The 12,958-nt window shown below is 44.6% G+C and overlaps 1 protein-coding gene across 1 annotated transcript; it reads left to right on the top strand.

Annotated features, from left to right (window-relative positions):
- The first annotated feature begins 9,434 nt into the window (after positions 1-9,434).
- On the top strand, positions 9,435-12,430 carry LOC106570048 (actin-binding Rho-activating protein). Its single transcript, XM_014141977.2, has 2 exons — positions 9,435-11,429; positions 11,673-12,430. The coding sequence occupies exons 1-2, from the start codon at positions 10,549-10,551 to the stop codon at positions 12,154-12,156; spliced, it is 1,365 nt and encodes a 454-aa protein (XP_013997452.2). The 5' UTR covers positions 9,435-10,548; the 3' UTR covers positions 12,157-12,430.
- Positions 12,431-12,958: the final 528 nt, after the last annotated feature.

The raw sequence follows: 12,958 nt of genomic DNA, 5'->3' as shown, positions 1-12,958 counted from the left end.
GTTCACCTTCCAACAGGACAACAACCATAAGCACACAGCCAAGACAACGCAGGAACGGCTTCGGGATAAGTCTCTGAATGTCCTTGAGCGGCCCAGCCAGAGGCCGGACTTGAACCTGATCGAACATCTCTGGAAAGACCTGAAAATTGCCGTGCAGCAATGCTCCCCATCCAACCTGACAGAGCTTAAAAGGATCTGCAGAGAAGAATGGGAGAAACTCCCCAAATATAGATGTGCCAAGTTTGTAGCTTCATACCCGAGAAGACTCGAGGCTGTAATTGCTGCCAAAGGTGCATCAACAAAGTACTGAATAAAGGGTCTGAATAATTATTGAAATGTGATATTTCAGTTTTTTGTTTAATAAATTAGCAAAAATGTCTAAAAACCTGTTTTTGCTTTGTCATTATGGGGTATTGTGTGTAGTTTGATGAGGGGGGGGAAAAAAACATTTAATACATTTTAGAATAAAGCTGTAACCTAACAAAATGTGGAAAAAGTAAAGGAGTCTGAATACTTTCCGAAGGCACTGTATATTTGTCACGGTTGTCGTAGGAAGGAGCGAACCAAAGGGCAGCGTGTGTGTCGTTCCACATTTTATTTTCACTGTGGAACTATGCAATACATACACAATAAACTGAACGAACAAAAACAACAAACCGTGACGCAGAGTTGAAACATACACTAGCTCAAAACCAATCTACCACAAACCCAGGTGGGAAAAACACCTACTTAAGTATGATCTCCAATTAGAGACAACGACGACCAGGTGCCTCTAATTGAAGATCATCCCAAACAAAACCCAACATAGAAATACAAAAACTAGAACATAACATAGAAAATCTAAACTAGAAAAAAAACCTGTCACACCCTGACCTACTCTACCATAGAAGATAACATCTTTCTATGGTCAGGACATGACAATATCCAGGGAAAGGGGGATACCTAGTCAGTTGCACAACTGAATCCATTCAACCAAAATGTGTCTTCCGCATTTAACACAACCCCTCTGAATCAGAGAGTTGCGGGGGCTGTCTTAAACCCGGGAGCAGTTGTTGTCGGTTAACTGCCTTGCTCAAGGGTAGAACGGCAGATTTTTCTACCTTGCCGGTTCAGGAATTTGAATCAGGAACCTGTTGGTTACTGGCCCAACGCTCTTAATCTCCAGGCTACCTGCTGCCCCTAGAGTATCAAGTGTAACTGAAGCCGATGCTTGGACCAGGTCTCTCTTGAAAAGTAGATTTTATCTCAATGAGAAAAACCTGTATAAATAAAGGTTAAATAAAATAAAAATGCATAGCACAGGATACTAAGACAAGACTAATTATTACAAAATGTTTTATAGCCACTAGGCTACTTACTGAGAAGGAAGTCCCTCCTAACATCTAACATCAACTAGCCTCTCAAAAACACTGAACCCTCATGTTTCTTTAAACTTTATTTCTTCTTGCTCCTTTTCTTTATTCATCTTCTATAAAACATGTCCAATAAATTCAAATGAAGAAGCCTTATCTCTGCTCCGGACCCTTAATGAGATCATATGGCTACACAAGTCCAGTCATTCATCCTGTCAGTCTCCGTGCAGGAGACGATATGATGTCCTCCTCTTTCTGGATGGCACAAGCTGACCACAGGCCTGCACTACAGCTAATTTAACATCCCGTCCGTCTATTTATGAGGGCTGTTTGAGACGGCCAAACAAAATGAATAACACACTTCGCCTTCGACTTTAGGAAGTATTAGTGGATTACAGTGTTTTTTAAAGGGACTGGCTGACACAGTTTACGTCTCTGGGCTAAGGCAGATGTGTAGAACTGACTGGCTCTGTCTTCGGAGTCACTGTCGAGATAGGAGAACATGTTGTGTCGGAGAAAAGAGAAATGGATGCCTGTACTTGTCAAGTTTACTTACAAAGACACTTTGTCAACCGCAAATATTTAACTGTTGTTGGTGTTGCAGTCTGCGTTGGAAATGACACCTCATTCATCAAATTCTGTGCAGAAAAAAAGTACCGTCCAAGAGAAAATAAATGCTGTTAATATCCTCTGATTTTGGCTTAGGCAGATCCTGTATGCTCGCCTTAGTGTTATACTGTATTTGTCCCCCAAAAAAGACCCCCTTACTTTGTTCCAATCTTAAGGACAGCATACAAGATTCCGAGGCAACCAAAATAACACGGCTAAAAGCATCTATCTTTTACCAGTGCTCCGAGTTAATAAGGCATGTTAATCACAGACAGATTAGAATAGAACATTTTATTCTGCATACGCAGCCCACTAAGAGCACCCCACAAATCAGCATCACCCGCAGGGGTCACAGAGTGCCTGAGAGGTCGCTTCTCCACCACCTTCGATCCTAATCCTGCACAATTCATCTCGATGGCCAACCAAAACAACCCCGCTGAAGAGCTGCCGACTCTAAAGAATAAAAGGCAAATAAAACAGAGGACTAACAGCAACCATTTTGATACACGCTAGGAAACGCAGGTGCTCACTGCTCTGGCCCTTCCCGCTGGCCTGGATGCGGTGTCTGAACCACCAGTCCAGGTGGCCTAAAAGACCAGACCGGAATGGACTTTCAATAAGAAATGTATAGTTTTTACACCTGGAATTCCAAATGAAGCAACCATCTCTTTGAATAGTGAATGTAATGAATCAGTTTATGAGCAGAGCCAGAATGAAAACCATCTGATTTGCCTGGTCCACTCTGGGTATGAGCTACCACACTCTGATTGATGGCAAGCTGGGGCAGCAGTGGGTGAGGTGATATTTATTAGTCTGTGATATTTTTATTTTATTTTTTTATTTCACCTTTATTTAACCAGGTAGGCAAGTTGAGAACAAGTTCTCATTTACAATTGCGACCTGGCCAAGATAAAGCAAAGCAGTTCGACAATGACAATGACAATCAATGATACAGTAGACAAAAATAAGACTATATACAATGTGAGCAAATTATGTGAGATAAGGGAGGTAAAGGCAAAAAAGGCCATGGTGGCAAAGTAAATAAAGTATAGCAAGTAAAACACTGGAATGGTAGATTTATAATTTGAAGAAAGTTCAAAGTTAAAATATAAATAATATGGTGCAAAGGAGCAAAATAATAAATAAAATAAATAAATACAGTAGGGGAAGAGGTAGTAGTTTGGGCTAAATTATAGATGGGCTATGTACAGGTGCAGTGATCTGGTAGCTGCTCTGATAGCTGGTGCTTAAAGCTAGTGAGGGAGATAAGTGTTTCCAGTTTCAGAGATTTTTGTAGTTTGTTCCAGTCATTGGCAGCAGAGAACTGGAAGGAGAGACGACCAAAGGAGGAGTTGGCTTTAGGGGTGACCAGAGAGATATACCTGCTGGAGCGCGTGCTACAGGTGGGTGCTGCTATGGTGACCAGTGAGCGGAGATAAGGGGGGACTTTACCTAGCAGGGTCTTGTAGATGACCTGGAGCCAATGTGTTTGGCGACGATTATGAAGCGAAGACCAGCCAACGAGAGCGTACAGGTCGCAGTGGTGGGTAGTATATGGGGCTTTGGTGACAAAACGGATGGCACTGTGATAGACTGCACCCAGCTTGTTGAGTAGGGTATTGGAGGCTATTTTGTAAATGACATCGCCGAAGTCGAGGATTGGTAGGATGGTCAGTTTACGAGGGTATGTTTGGCAGCATGAGTGAAGGATGGTTTGTTGCGAAATAGGAAGCCAATTCTAGATTTAACTTTGGATTGGAGATGATTGATGTGAGTCTGGAAGGAGAGTTTACAGTCTAACCAGACACCTAGGTATTTGTAGTTGTCCACAAATTCTAAGTCAGAACCGTCCAGAGAAGTGATGCTGGACAGGCGGGCAGGTGCAGGCAGCGATCGGTTGAAGAGCATGCATTTAGTTTTAGTTGTATTTAGGAGCAGTTGGAGACCACGGAAGGAGAGTTGTATGGCATTGAAGCTCGTCTGGAGGGTTGTTAACACAGTGTCAAAAGAAGGGCCAGAAGTATACAGAATGGTGACGTCTGCGTAGAGGTGGATCAGAGATTCACCAGCAGCAAGAGCGACATCATTGATGTATACAGAGAAAAGAGTTGGCCCAAGAATTGAACCCTGTGGTACCCCCATAGAGACTGCCAGAGGTCCGGAGAGCAGGCCCTCCGATTTAACACACTGAACTCTATCAGAGAAGTAGTTGGTGAACCAGGCGACGCAATCGTTTGAGAAACCAAGGCTACTGAGTCTGCCGATGAGGATGTGGTGATTAACAGAGTCAAAAGCTTTGGCCAGGTCAATGAATACGGCAGCACAGTATTGTTTCTTATCGATGGCGGTTACGATGTCGTTTAGGACCTTGAGCGTGGCTGAGGTGCACCCATGACCAGCTCTGAAACCAGATTGCATAGCGGAGAGGGTGCGGTGGGATTCGAAATGGTCGGTAATCTGTTTGTTGACTTGGCTTTCGAAGACCTTAGAAAGGCAGGGTAGGATGGATATAGGTCTGTAGCAATTTGGGTCAAGAGTGTCACCTCCTTTGAAGAGGGGGATGACAGCAGCTGCTTTCCAATCTATGGGAATCTCAGACGACACGAAAGAGAGGTTGAACAGGCTAGTAATAGGGGTTGCAATAATTTTGGCAGATAATTTTAGAAAGAAAGGGTCCAGATTGTCAAGCCCAGCTGATTTGTAGGGGTCCAGATTTTGCAGCTCTTTCAGAACATCAGCTGAATGGATTTGGGAGAAGGAGAAATGGGGGAGGCTTGGGCGAGTAGCTGTGGGGGGTGCAATGCTGTTGAATGCAGTAGGGTAGTTAGGTGGAAAGCATGGCCAGCCGTAGAAAAATGCTTATTGAAATTCTCAATTATAGTGGGCTTATCGGTGGTGACAGAGTTTCCTATCCTCAGTGCAGTGGGCAGTTGGGAGGAGGTGTTCTTATTCTCCATGGACTTTACAGTGTCCCAGAACTTTTTAGAGTTTGAGTTGCAGGAAGCAAATTTCTGTTTGAAAAAGCTAGCCTTGGCGTTTCTAACTGCCTGTGTGTATTGGTTTCTAACTTCTCTGAAAAGTTGCATATCGCGGGGGCAGTTCGATGCTAATGCAGAACGCCACAGGATATTTTTGTGTTGGTTAAGGGCAGTCAGGTCTGGGGAGAACCAAGGGCTATATCTGTTCCTGGTTCTAAATTTCTTGAAAGGGGCATGCTTATTTAAGATGGTGAGGAAGGCATTTAAAAAAAATAACCAGGCATCCTCTACTGACGGGATGAGGTCAATATCCTTCCAGGATACCAGGGCCAGGTCGATTAGAAAGGCTTGCTCGTTGAAATGTTTCAGGGATCGTTTGACAGTGATGAGTGGAGGTCGTTTGACCGCTGAACCATTACGGGTGCAGGCAATGAGTCAGTGATCGCTGAGATCTTGGTTGAAAACAGCAGAGGTGTATTTAGAGGGCATGTTGGTTAGGATGATATCTATGAGGGTGCCAGTGTTTGCGGCTTTGGGGTTGTACCTGGTGGGTTCATTAATCATTTGTTTGAGATTGAGGGCATCAAGCTTGGATTGTAGGATGGCTGGGGTGTTAAGCATGTCCCAGTTTAGGTCACCTAGTAGCACGAGCTCTGAAGATAGACGGGGGGCAATCAGGCAATTCACATATGGTGTCCAGAGCACAGCTAGAGGCCGAGGGGGGTCTATAGCAGGCGGCGACGGTGAGAGACTTGTTTTTGGAGAGGTGGATTTTTAAAAGTGGAAGTTCAAATTGTTTGGGTACAGACCTGGATAGCAGGACAGAGCTCTGCAGGCTATCTCTGCAGTAGATTGCAACACCGCCCCCTTTGGTCGTTCTATCTTGTCTGAAAACGTAGTTAGGGATGAAGATTTCGGAGTTTTTGGTGGACTTCCTAAGCCAAGATTCAGACACAGCTAGGACATCCGGGTTGGCAGAGTGTGCTAAAGCAGTGAATAAAACAAACTTAGGGAGGAGGCTTCTAATGTTAACATGCATGAAACCAAGGCTATTACGGTTACAGAAGTCATCAAAAGAGAGCGCCTGGGGAGTAGGAGTGGAGCCAGGCACTGCAGGGCCTGGATTCACCTCTACATCCCCAGAGGAGCAGAGAAGAATGAGTATGAGGGTACGGCTAAAAGCTATAAGAATTGGTCGTCTGTGACGTCCAGAATAGAGAGAAAAAGGAGCAGGTTTCTGGGGGCGATAAAATAGCTTCAAGGTATAATGTACAGACAAAGGTATGGTGGGATGTGAATACAGAGGAGGTAAACCTAGGCATTTAGTGATGATGAGATAGATATTGTCTCTAGAAACATCATTGAAACCAGAAGATGTCATAGCATGTGTGGGTGGAGGAACTGAGAGGTTGGATAAGGTATAATGAGCAGGGCTAGAGGCTCTACAGTGAAATAAGCCAATAAACACTAACCAGAACAGCAATGGACATTGCATATTGACATTGAGGAGAGGCATGCTTAGCCGAGTGATCAAAGGGTCCAGTGAGATTCAGACAGCTAGCCGGGCCATAGGTAGAAAGCTGGTGGAAGATGGAGGGAGGTCTGTTTTTAGCCACCTTGTGCGTTTCCGTTAGTGGGGTTCCGTGTGGAAGGGGGGACCAGTCCAAGTTGGCAAAATAGTTAGTTATAGTGGTCCAAGAAAAGTGTCCGATAGACCTATTCAGATCGCAGCCGATAAGACAGCTAACGATTAACGATTAGTGGGCCGCAGATGGGCGATCAGGTTACGTCGCGACGGAGGGGCCAGTTGGATAACTCCCTCGGGCAGATAACGTCGGTGGTCCAGTCGTGAAGGCCCGATGGGGCTCCGCATCGGCAGTAAAGCGGGTCAGGATAGGTGATTGTAGCCCAGGAGACACTTCAACTGGCTAGCTCAGGAAAAGCCCACGAGTGGCTGACGGAACTCTTCAGCTGGCTAGCTCCGGAATAATGTGTGTTAATTCCGGGACCGACGTTGCCAATAGTCACTCAGGTAGCAGCTATTTAGCTGCAAGATTCCGGTGTAAATGTCCAGAGCCTGCGGTAGAAATCGGGGAAAGGAGAGAGAATAGGTCCGGTGTGCTCTGGTCTGAGTCGCGCTGTACAAAAACTGGCGATAGCTTTTCGAGCTAATGGATAGCTGAGGACAGCTAACCGTGGCTAGCTGAACTCCAACGTTAGCCAGTGAAAAAGACTAACCTCTGGCTAGCTTCTGTTGTGGATTTCGGATTTGAGGTAAATAATACTTTATTTTTTAAATTGGTGAGGCGGGTTGCAGGAGAGTGCTTTGAGGTTGAGTTTTAGAAGAAAAAATGTAAAAAGATAATGCGAAGAAAAATATGTAAATATATATATATATATACACGGGACACGACAAGAGGAGGGTAAAGGACGTCTGAACTGCTACGCCATCTTGGATCATCAATATACAGCACAAGCAGCATGAAGGGTTGTGTCCGGTCTGAGTACATACAGTACATGGTAACCACTAGCCGGATCCACCATCCTGAAACAATGTAAGCTTGCGAGATCAGGATGGTGGATCAGGCTTGGTAACAACAGCTCTAGTTCAACATGCCTTTCCTCTTTCTTTCCGTCTGTTTCTCTAACTCCTCATAAACCATAGACCTAATTTGTCCGTCTCTGACTCGCTCACCCACTCAATCCCCTGTAGGTTATTTGACCACTGGAGACAGAACATTTTTCTCCAGCATCTTTCTCTAGCACTACAGAGCTTTACAGACTCAACACTGACCTTGTGGGGACCTCTGCTGGTGTTTTACTGAGCTTACCGTTCTCAACAACGGCTGCTTTTTAGAGTTCTTGTCTGATGAATATAGTTGGTGAATGTGTATTTGCAACACTACCTTGTCCAGGTGAAGTTCCTACTTTTGTCACTAGATGTCAGTAGAAATACTGTTGGATGATTTTCTTTAATGAGATGTATGTTTTCGACAAACAATTTTTCCAAAAATATAATTGAATTCAAAAGTCTAAACTGTCTTTATATGGGTTCTTTAAGGTGTAAACTTTACAATGACATTTGTTAAACTTTCACAGACTTCTATCTACAAGTTAATCTGAGTACCCAGATATATTTTCTATAGGCATTTCCCTAAAACAAGGCCCAGGCCTAAAGTACCAATTACCTCCCAAAAATGTCACACTGCTAAATTCTTATAATTTTGCAGATTTTTTTTTTATAGTGAAAAAAACATATCCTGATTTCATGTGATTTGAATATGAATTATATTTAGAAATCCTCTTCAAAGATGAACAATGTGACAGAGTACCCTATCATCCCCAAACATGTGATTGAGAGGTAATCCACATATTTGTCCATAAGGTGGCGCTCTAACCTGCTTATGGGGTTATTTGGAATGACCTGAAGAGGTATACAGGAGTCCTCTGTTCATGCTCACTGACACACTTCCACACTGTGTGACTGACTGCCAACAGCTGCCTCTCACCAGCTTGCTGGCCTGTGTATGCTTCAGACAGATTCTATTAATATATCCCTTTCCACTCATTGACCCATACAAATATCAAGACTAACACACACACACAGATTCCCATAAACATCCACCCATGTACACTATCACATTAGGTTATGTCTAGAGAGCTGGACGAATACACGTATACATCTAAAACTCACATGCCCATTTTCTAACATGAAATGTAGTCTTGAAGCACTGGGTGCAATGCCAGAGTCCGTGCTCCTCCCTGTTTCTAAACTTTAATCTCTCTACCAGGTGCATTGCAAGACTAAACCCTACATGCGTAAGCAGGAGCTCCTCGTCTTCTCCAGGTATCACATTCTTTCCTGGTTAGAGTACGTGTGCCTTTGGTCCTTGGGTCAAATGTCTCCTTCTGTCTTTGACACCCCCTCTGGTCCCTGTGACCCACAAAAACTGCCTGTGTAGGTGTAGCTGCTCTCAGCTTCTTGCCTAAGCACACTCCATACAGCATATTTGCATGGCATGCACGGTGTGGATATATATCATCCATCTATCTATTCAGGTGACAATGCAGTAAGTGTTTGTGTTTATGGAAATAGAACCTGGCGCTGGCAGCAAACGTGCAAACTAGAGCAGAATTTGAGCTGTGCTGTAAGCTAATGTTCTCTTGTGTGTTTCTGCTAGTTGATCTATTTTACAGATGCTGTCAAATCCAATTGTATCTTTCTGTATTGCACCAACCCTCACTGTCTTTCTGTCTGTCACTGACCTGTTTTGAGCATGAGCTTGACTTGATTGATTGTCCACTGGGCACCAATGTCATTTCAACGTCTAGTTTTGATATACATTTGGTTGAGTTGTCAACTAACATGAATTCACCATGTCATTCATTGCTTTTAGGTTAAAAGTTGTGTGAAAAAAATACGAAATTCCCTTACGTTGATGACTTTTTGCCAGTCTAATCAGTTTTCCACGTTGATTCAACGTCATCACATGTCCCCTTTCTTAGATTCCCTTTTCCTGCAAAAGTCATTGTGATTTTGAATACATTACATTTCATGCCTTCGCCAACACAAATATTGGTGACACATGCGTCCAGACAGGCCACCCAACTGGATTGACACTGTTAAACAGGATTGCTTTTATGGGATTTGCTCATTATCGTCAACAAGGTCATCTGAACTACTGGCAGTATTTTGATAGCTCTTTTCTAGACAGCAGCTTCTGCATTGTCATCTGACATGTGATATACTGTACAGGCAGTTTGGCCTTGGAGTTGTGATTAGCAATCACCACCAATGTCATGTAGTGACATTTGCAAGTAGTACCATCATCGAAAATGCAAATGTGGATTAATCTCATTCATGTTTGTTCTCGCTGTGTAATATACTGATTGTATGTTATTTTTGCAATATCACGTACAAAAGGATGCCCTTGGGCCTCCATATACAGTAACTGTATGGACTTTGTGGTTGTCATGTCAAATTGGAAAATGATAATGAATAATGCGTAGATTAGAGTCTGGGGGCAGTACACAAGCATGGTTACCCTGAGAACATAATGCAAGTCGTGAGAGGAGGCAGTGATGCATCCCCATGTATTCCTCACACCAAACAAAGCCGGACCGCGTCGAGGCGTCACATCCAAACAAGCTTTATAGATCAGCTAGTCTTTGCATTTGTCTAGGCAGTTAGCTACATGTTTGCGCCGGTCCTTTAAGAGCTTAGCGCACCTTTGCTCTGTTGCCCTGTTTACCTCCAGATATGGCCCATGGTCCGTGAGGAAATGTGAGCACACCAATCCCTCTAGGTTGGCAAGTGTCAGGGAAAGACGATCAGCGGGGAGGCGGGGATGTCTCAAATACTTTACAACGTCATGTAGAGTTCACACCTCCCATTTTAAGCCGGAGTTAGGGTAGAAGGCAACAGGGCAGGCAATTAGGGTCAGAGAGACAGTCCCACAGAGGAAGAGAGAGAAGCTTCATGAACATAAGCAACTAGTCTGGCAAGAGTAGAACATTTGAAAAAAAAGCCTAACCTGACACTGACTGCACAGGCTGGCCAGAGGAAGCCTTCCACCAACAAGAACATCAAGAAGCTGTGCACCATCTGCATGGTGTCCAGCCTGACCCGGAGCTGGCAGAACTGGGTGTCCGAGGTCAAGGACAAGCAGGCCAAGGAGCCAGTTGGCTGGGCTCCTGACGCCCTAAGAGAGCTTTGGGACGAACCACCAAAGACGCCAAGCACCACTAAATTAGGAACTTGGGAGAAGAGGGTTTGTCCCAGTCAGGATCTCACCACTGGAACCAACCTACCTGCTGATCAGAACAACCCTTCAGCTGACCAGCAGGAGTCCCAAGGCAGCTCTCCTCCTTCCCAATCGGTGGATCAAAGGAAGACTCTGCTAGTGCTTCAAGGGGAGTCCCGGATCCAGACCAAGCAGGTGGTGAAGACTGTGGCCAGCGGCATTCAGGAGAGGAGTGTGGGCATTACATTTCTGACCGAGCGGATTTGTAAGGAGGCTCCACCACCAGGGGAGAAGATAGACAGGATGCTGAGCAAGAGGGTGTCGCCCACACTCCGCAGAAAGTGCTCCAATGTGTTGGAGCTGACCTGCAGCTGGAAGGAGAAGGAGCGGAATGTTCCGTCAGAGGGAGAATTTGGAGATGGGCGCACCTGTAGCGTGGACACAGAGGATAGTCGGTACTCTGAGGCAGAGGAAAGGGCCCTTGAGGCGGAGAGCGGCCAAGGTAAACCTGGACAGACAGACAGCTCTAAACCAGGACAGATAGACAGCACTGAACCTGGACAGACAAACAGCACTGAAGCTGGACAGACAGACAGCTCTAAACCTGGACAGACAGACACCTCTAAACCTGTAAAGACAGATAGCACTGGGTCATCCAGGGAGGCCAAGCAGAGGGACAATGACAGCGTCTCACCGAAAGAGAAAATTGAGTCATGGGTGAGGGTCAAAATACCCTCCATCTCAGTGTGAGTTCAATGTTCTTTCTTCATGTACAAGTGACGGTGCATGACGGCCCGTCATTGCACATTGCCCCCAAATATGTAAAGGATAATGCTAATACACCTATATCATTTTTATACAGCACATTTTTGCTAAAATAAAACGGTATAGTGCAAAACCTGTTCTGAGCTTTACAGTGGAAATAGATGTTGCCATGATTGATGATTGTTTAATTTTTTGGTAAATATTTTTGTGATTGTCCTTCACAGGGGCAGAAAGGAGTTGGATGACGCCAACAGGATCAATGCTCTCTCAAGGAAGTACAGTGCTGTGGGCAATCTGAAGAGCCGCTGGCAGAACTGGTCCTCGATGCACACCGTCAACCAGAAGCTCAACCCCTTCAGTGATGACTTTGACTATGAATACTCCATGTCCCTACGCCTCCGCAAGGGCGAGGAGGGTTACGGACGCCCCAAAGAAGGCACGAAAACAGCCGAACGGGCCAGGCGAGCCGAGCAACACATCCACGGTGAGATAGCCGACATGTGCTATGTGATCAGGACTATGAATGACCCAGATCCCGACGGGAAGACCCGCGTCACTTTCAGAGAACTGTTTGATAGATACGTACGCATCTCTGACAAGGTGGTGGGGATTCTTCTGAGAGCCAGGAGGCATGGGAAGGTGGCGTTCAAGGGGGAGATGCTGTGGCAAGGGCAGGATGATGGTGTTATCATCACCCTGTTGGTGTGACGTCATCTGAGGTGGAACCATACAGAACTAAGGAGACATAAGTCCTTTTTAACATTGAATGATTATGCACTGATAGATTTGGATTTGTTTCTCAACAGGAACTTAGACAATTTGCTGCTATGTTTTACTGAAGATTTGATATCAGTATCTAACTCAATATTGTATGTTATTTTGTTGCTTACAGCTGCGGTGTATTTATTTCCTGTGGGCACCAGAGGTAATGCTTGAACTTGATTGATTTGTGTTGGATTAAAGCTTTTTACTAGCTTTCAAAGTACAGTTTTCTGTGTCTTTATATTATATCTGAACTCATGAATCATGTTATTACATGTATTAATATATGACTAATAAATAGCTTATTTGACTTGAGGAACATTGTGTAATTTTAAACAGGGATTGAGTTTCATGATGCACAGCACAAGCCAACTCTGATGAGATTTAGGAGACATGAAATCTGAGATACAAAGGCTGCAGTGCACACCATGCAGGGGAGGCTGGTGGGAGGAGCTATAGGAGGACTTGTCATTGTAATGGCTGGAATGGAATCAATGGAATGGTAACAAACACATGGAAACTATGTGTTGGACTCCATTCCATTTATTCCATTCCAGCCATTACAATTAGCCTGTACTCCTATAGCTCCTCCCACCAGCCTCCTCTGATGCCATGTATTGTGTGCCTGACAGAGCTGAACTCAGATGTGGGCACATTGGCTGCGTTTAGACAGGCAGCCCAATTGTGATGTTATTTTCACTAATCAGATCAGCTCTGAAGAAGATCTGATGTGAAAAGATCTCATGTG

This window comes from Salmo salar, chromosome ssa14, assembly GCF_905237065.1.
Source record: "Salmo salar chromosome ssa14, Ssal_v3.1, whole genome shotgun sequence".
NCBI lineage: Eukaryota > Metazoa > Chordata > Actinopteri > Salmoniformes > Salmonidae > Salmo > Salmo salar.
The sequence above is the reverse complement of the archived record's forward strand: the minus strand, read 5'-3'. Positions and strand labels throughout refer to the sequence as shown.

What these genes read in the sequence shown, in the direction of transcription:
- LOC106570048 (XM_014141977.2), top strand. Translation starts at nt 10,549, where the DNA reads ATGGTGTCCAGCCTGACCCGGAGCTGGCAGAACTGGGTGTCCGAGGTC. An exon ending in AAAATACCCTCCATCTCAGT is followed by an intron (nt 11,430 to 11,672) that starts GTGAGTTCAATG and finishes TGTCCTTCACAG; the next exon opens with GGGCAGAAAGGAGTTGGATG.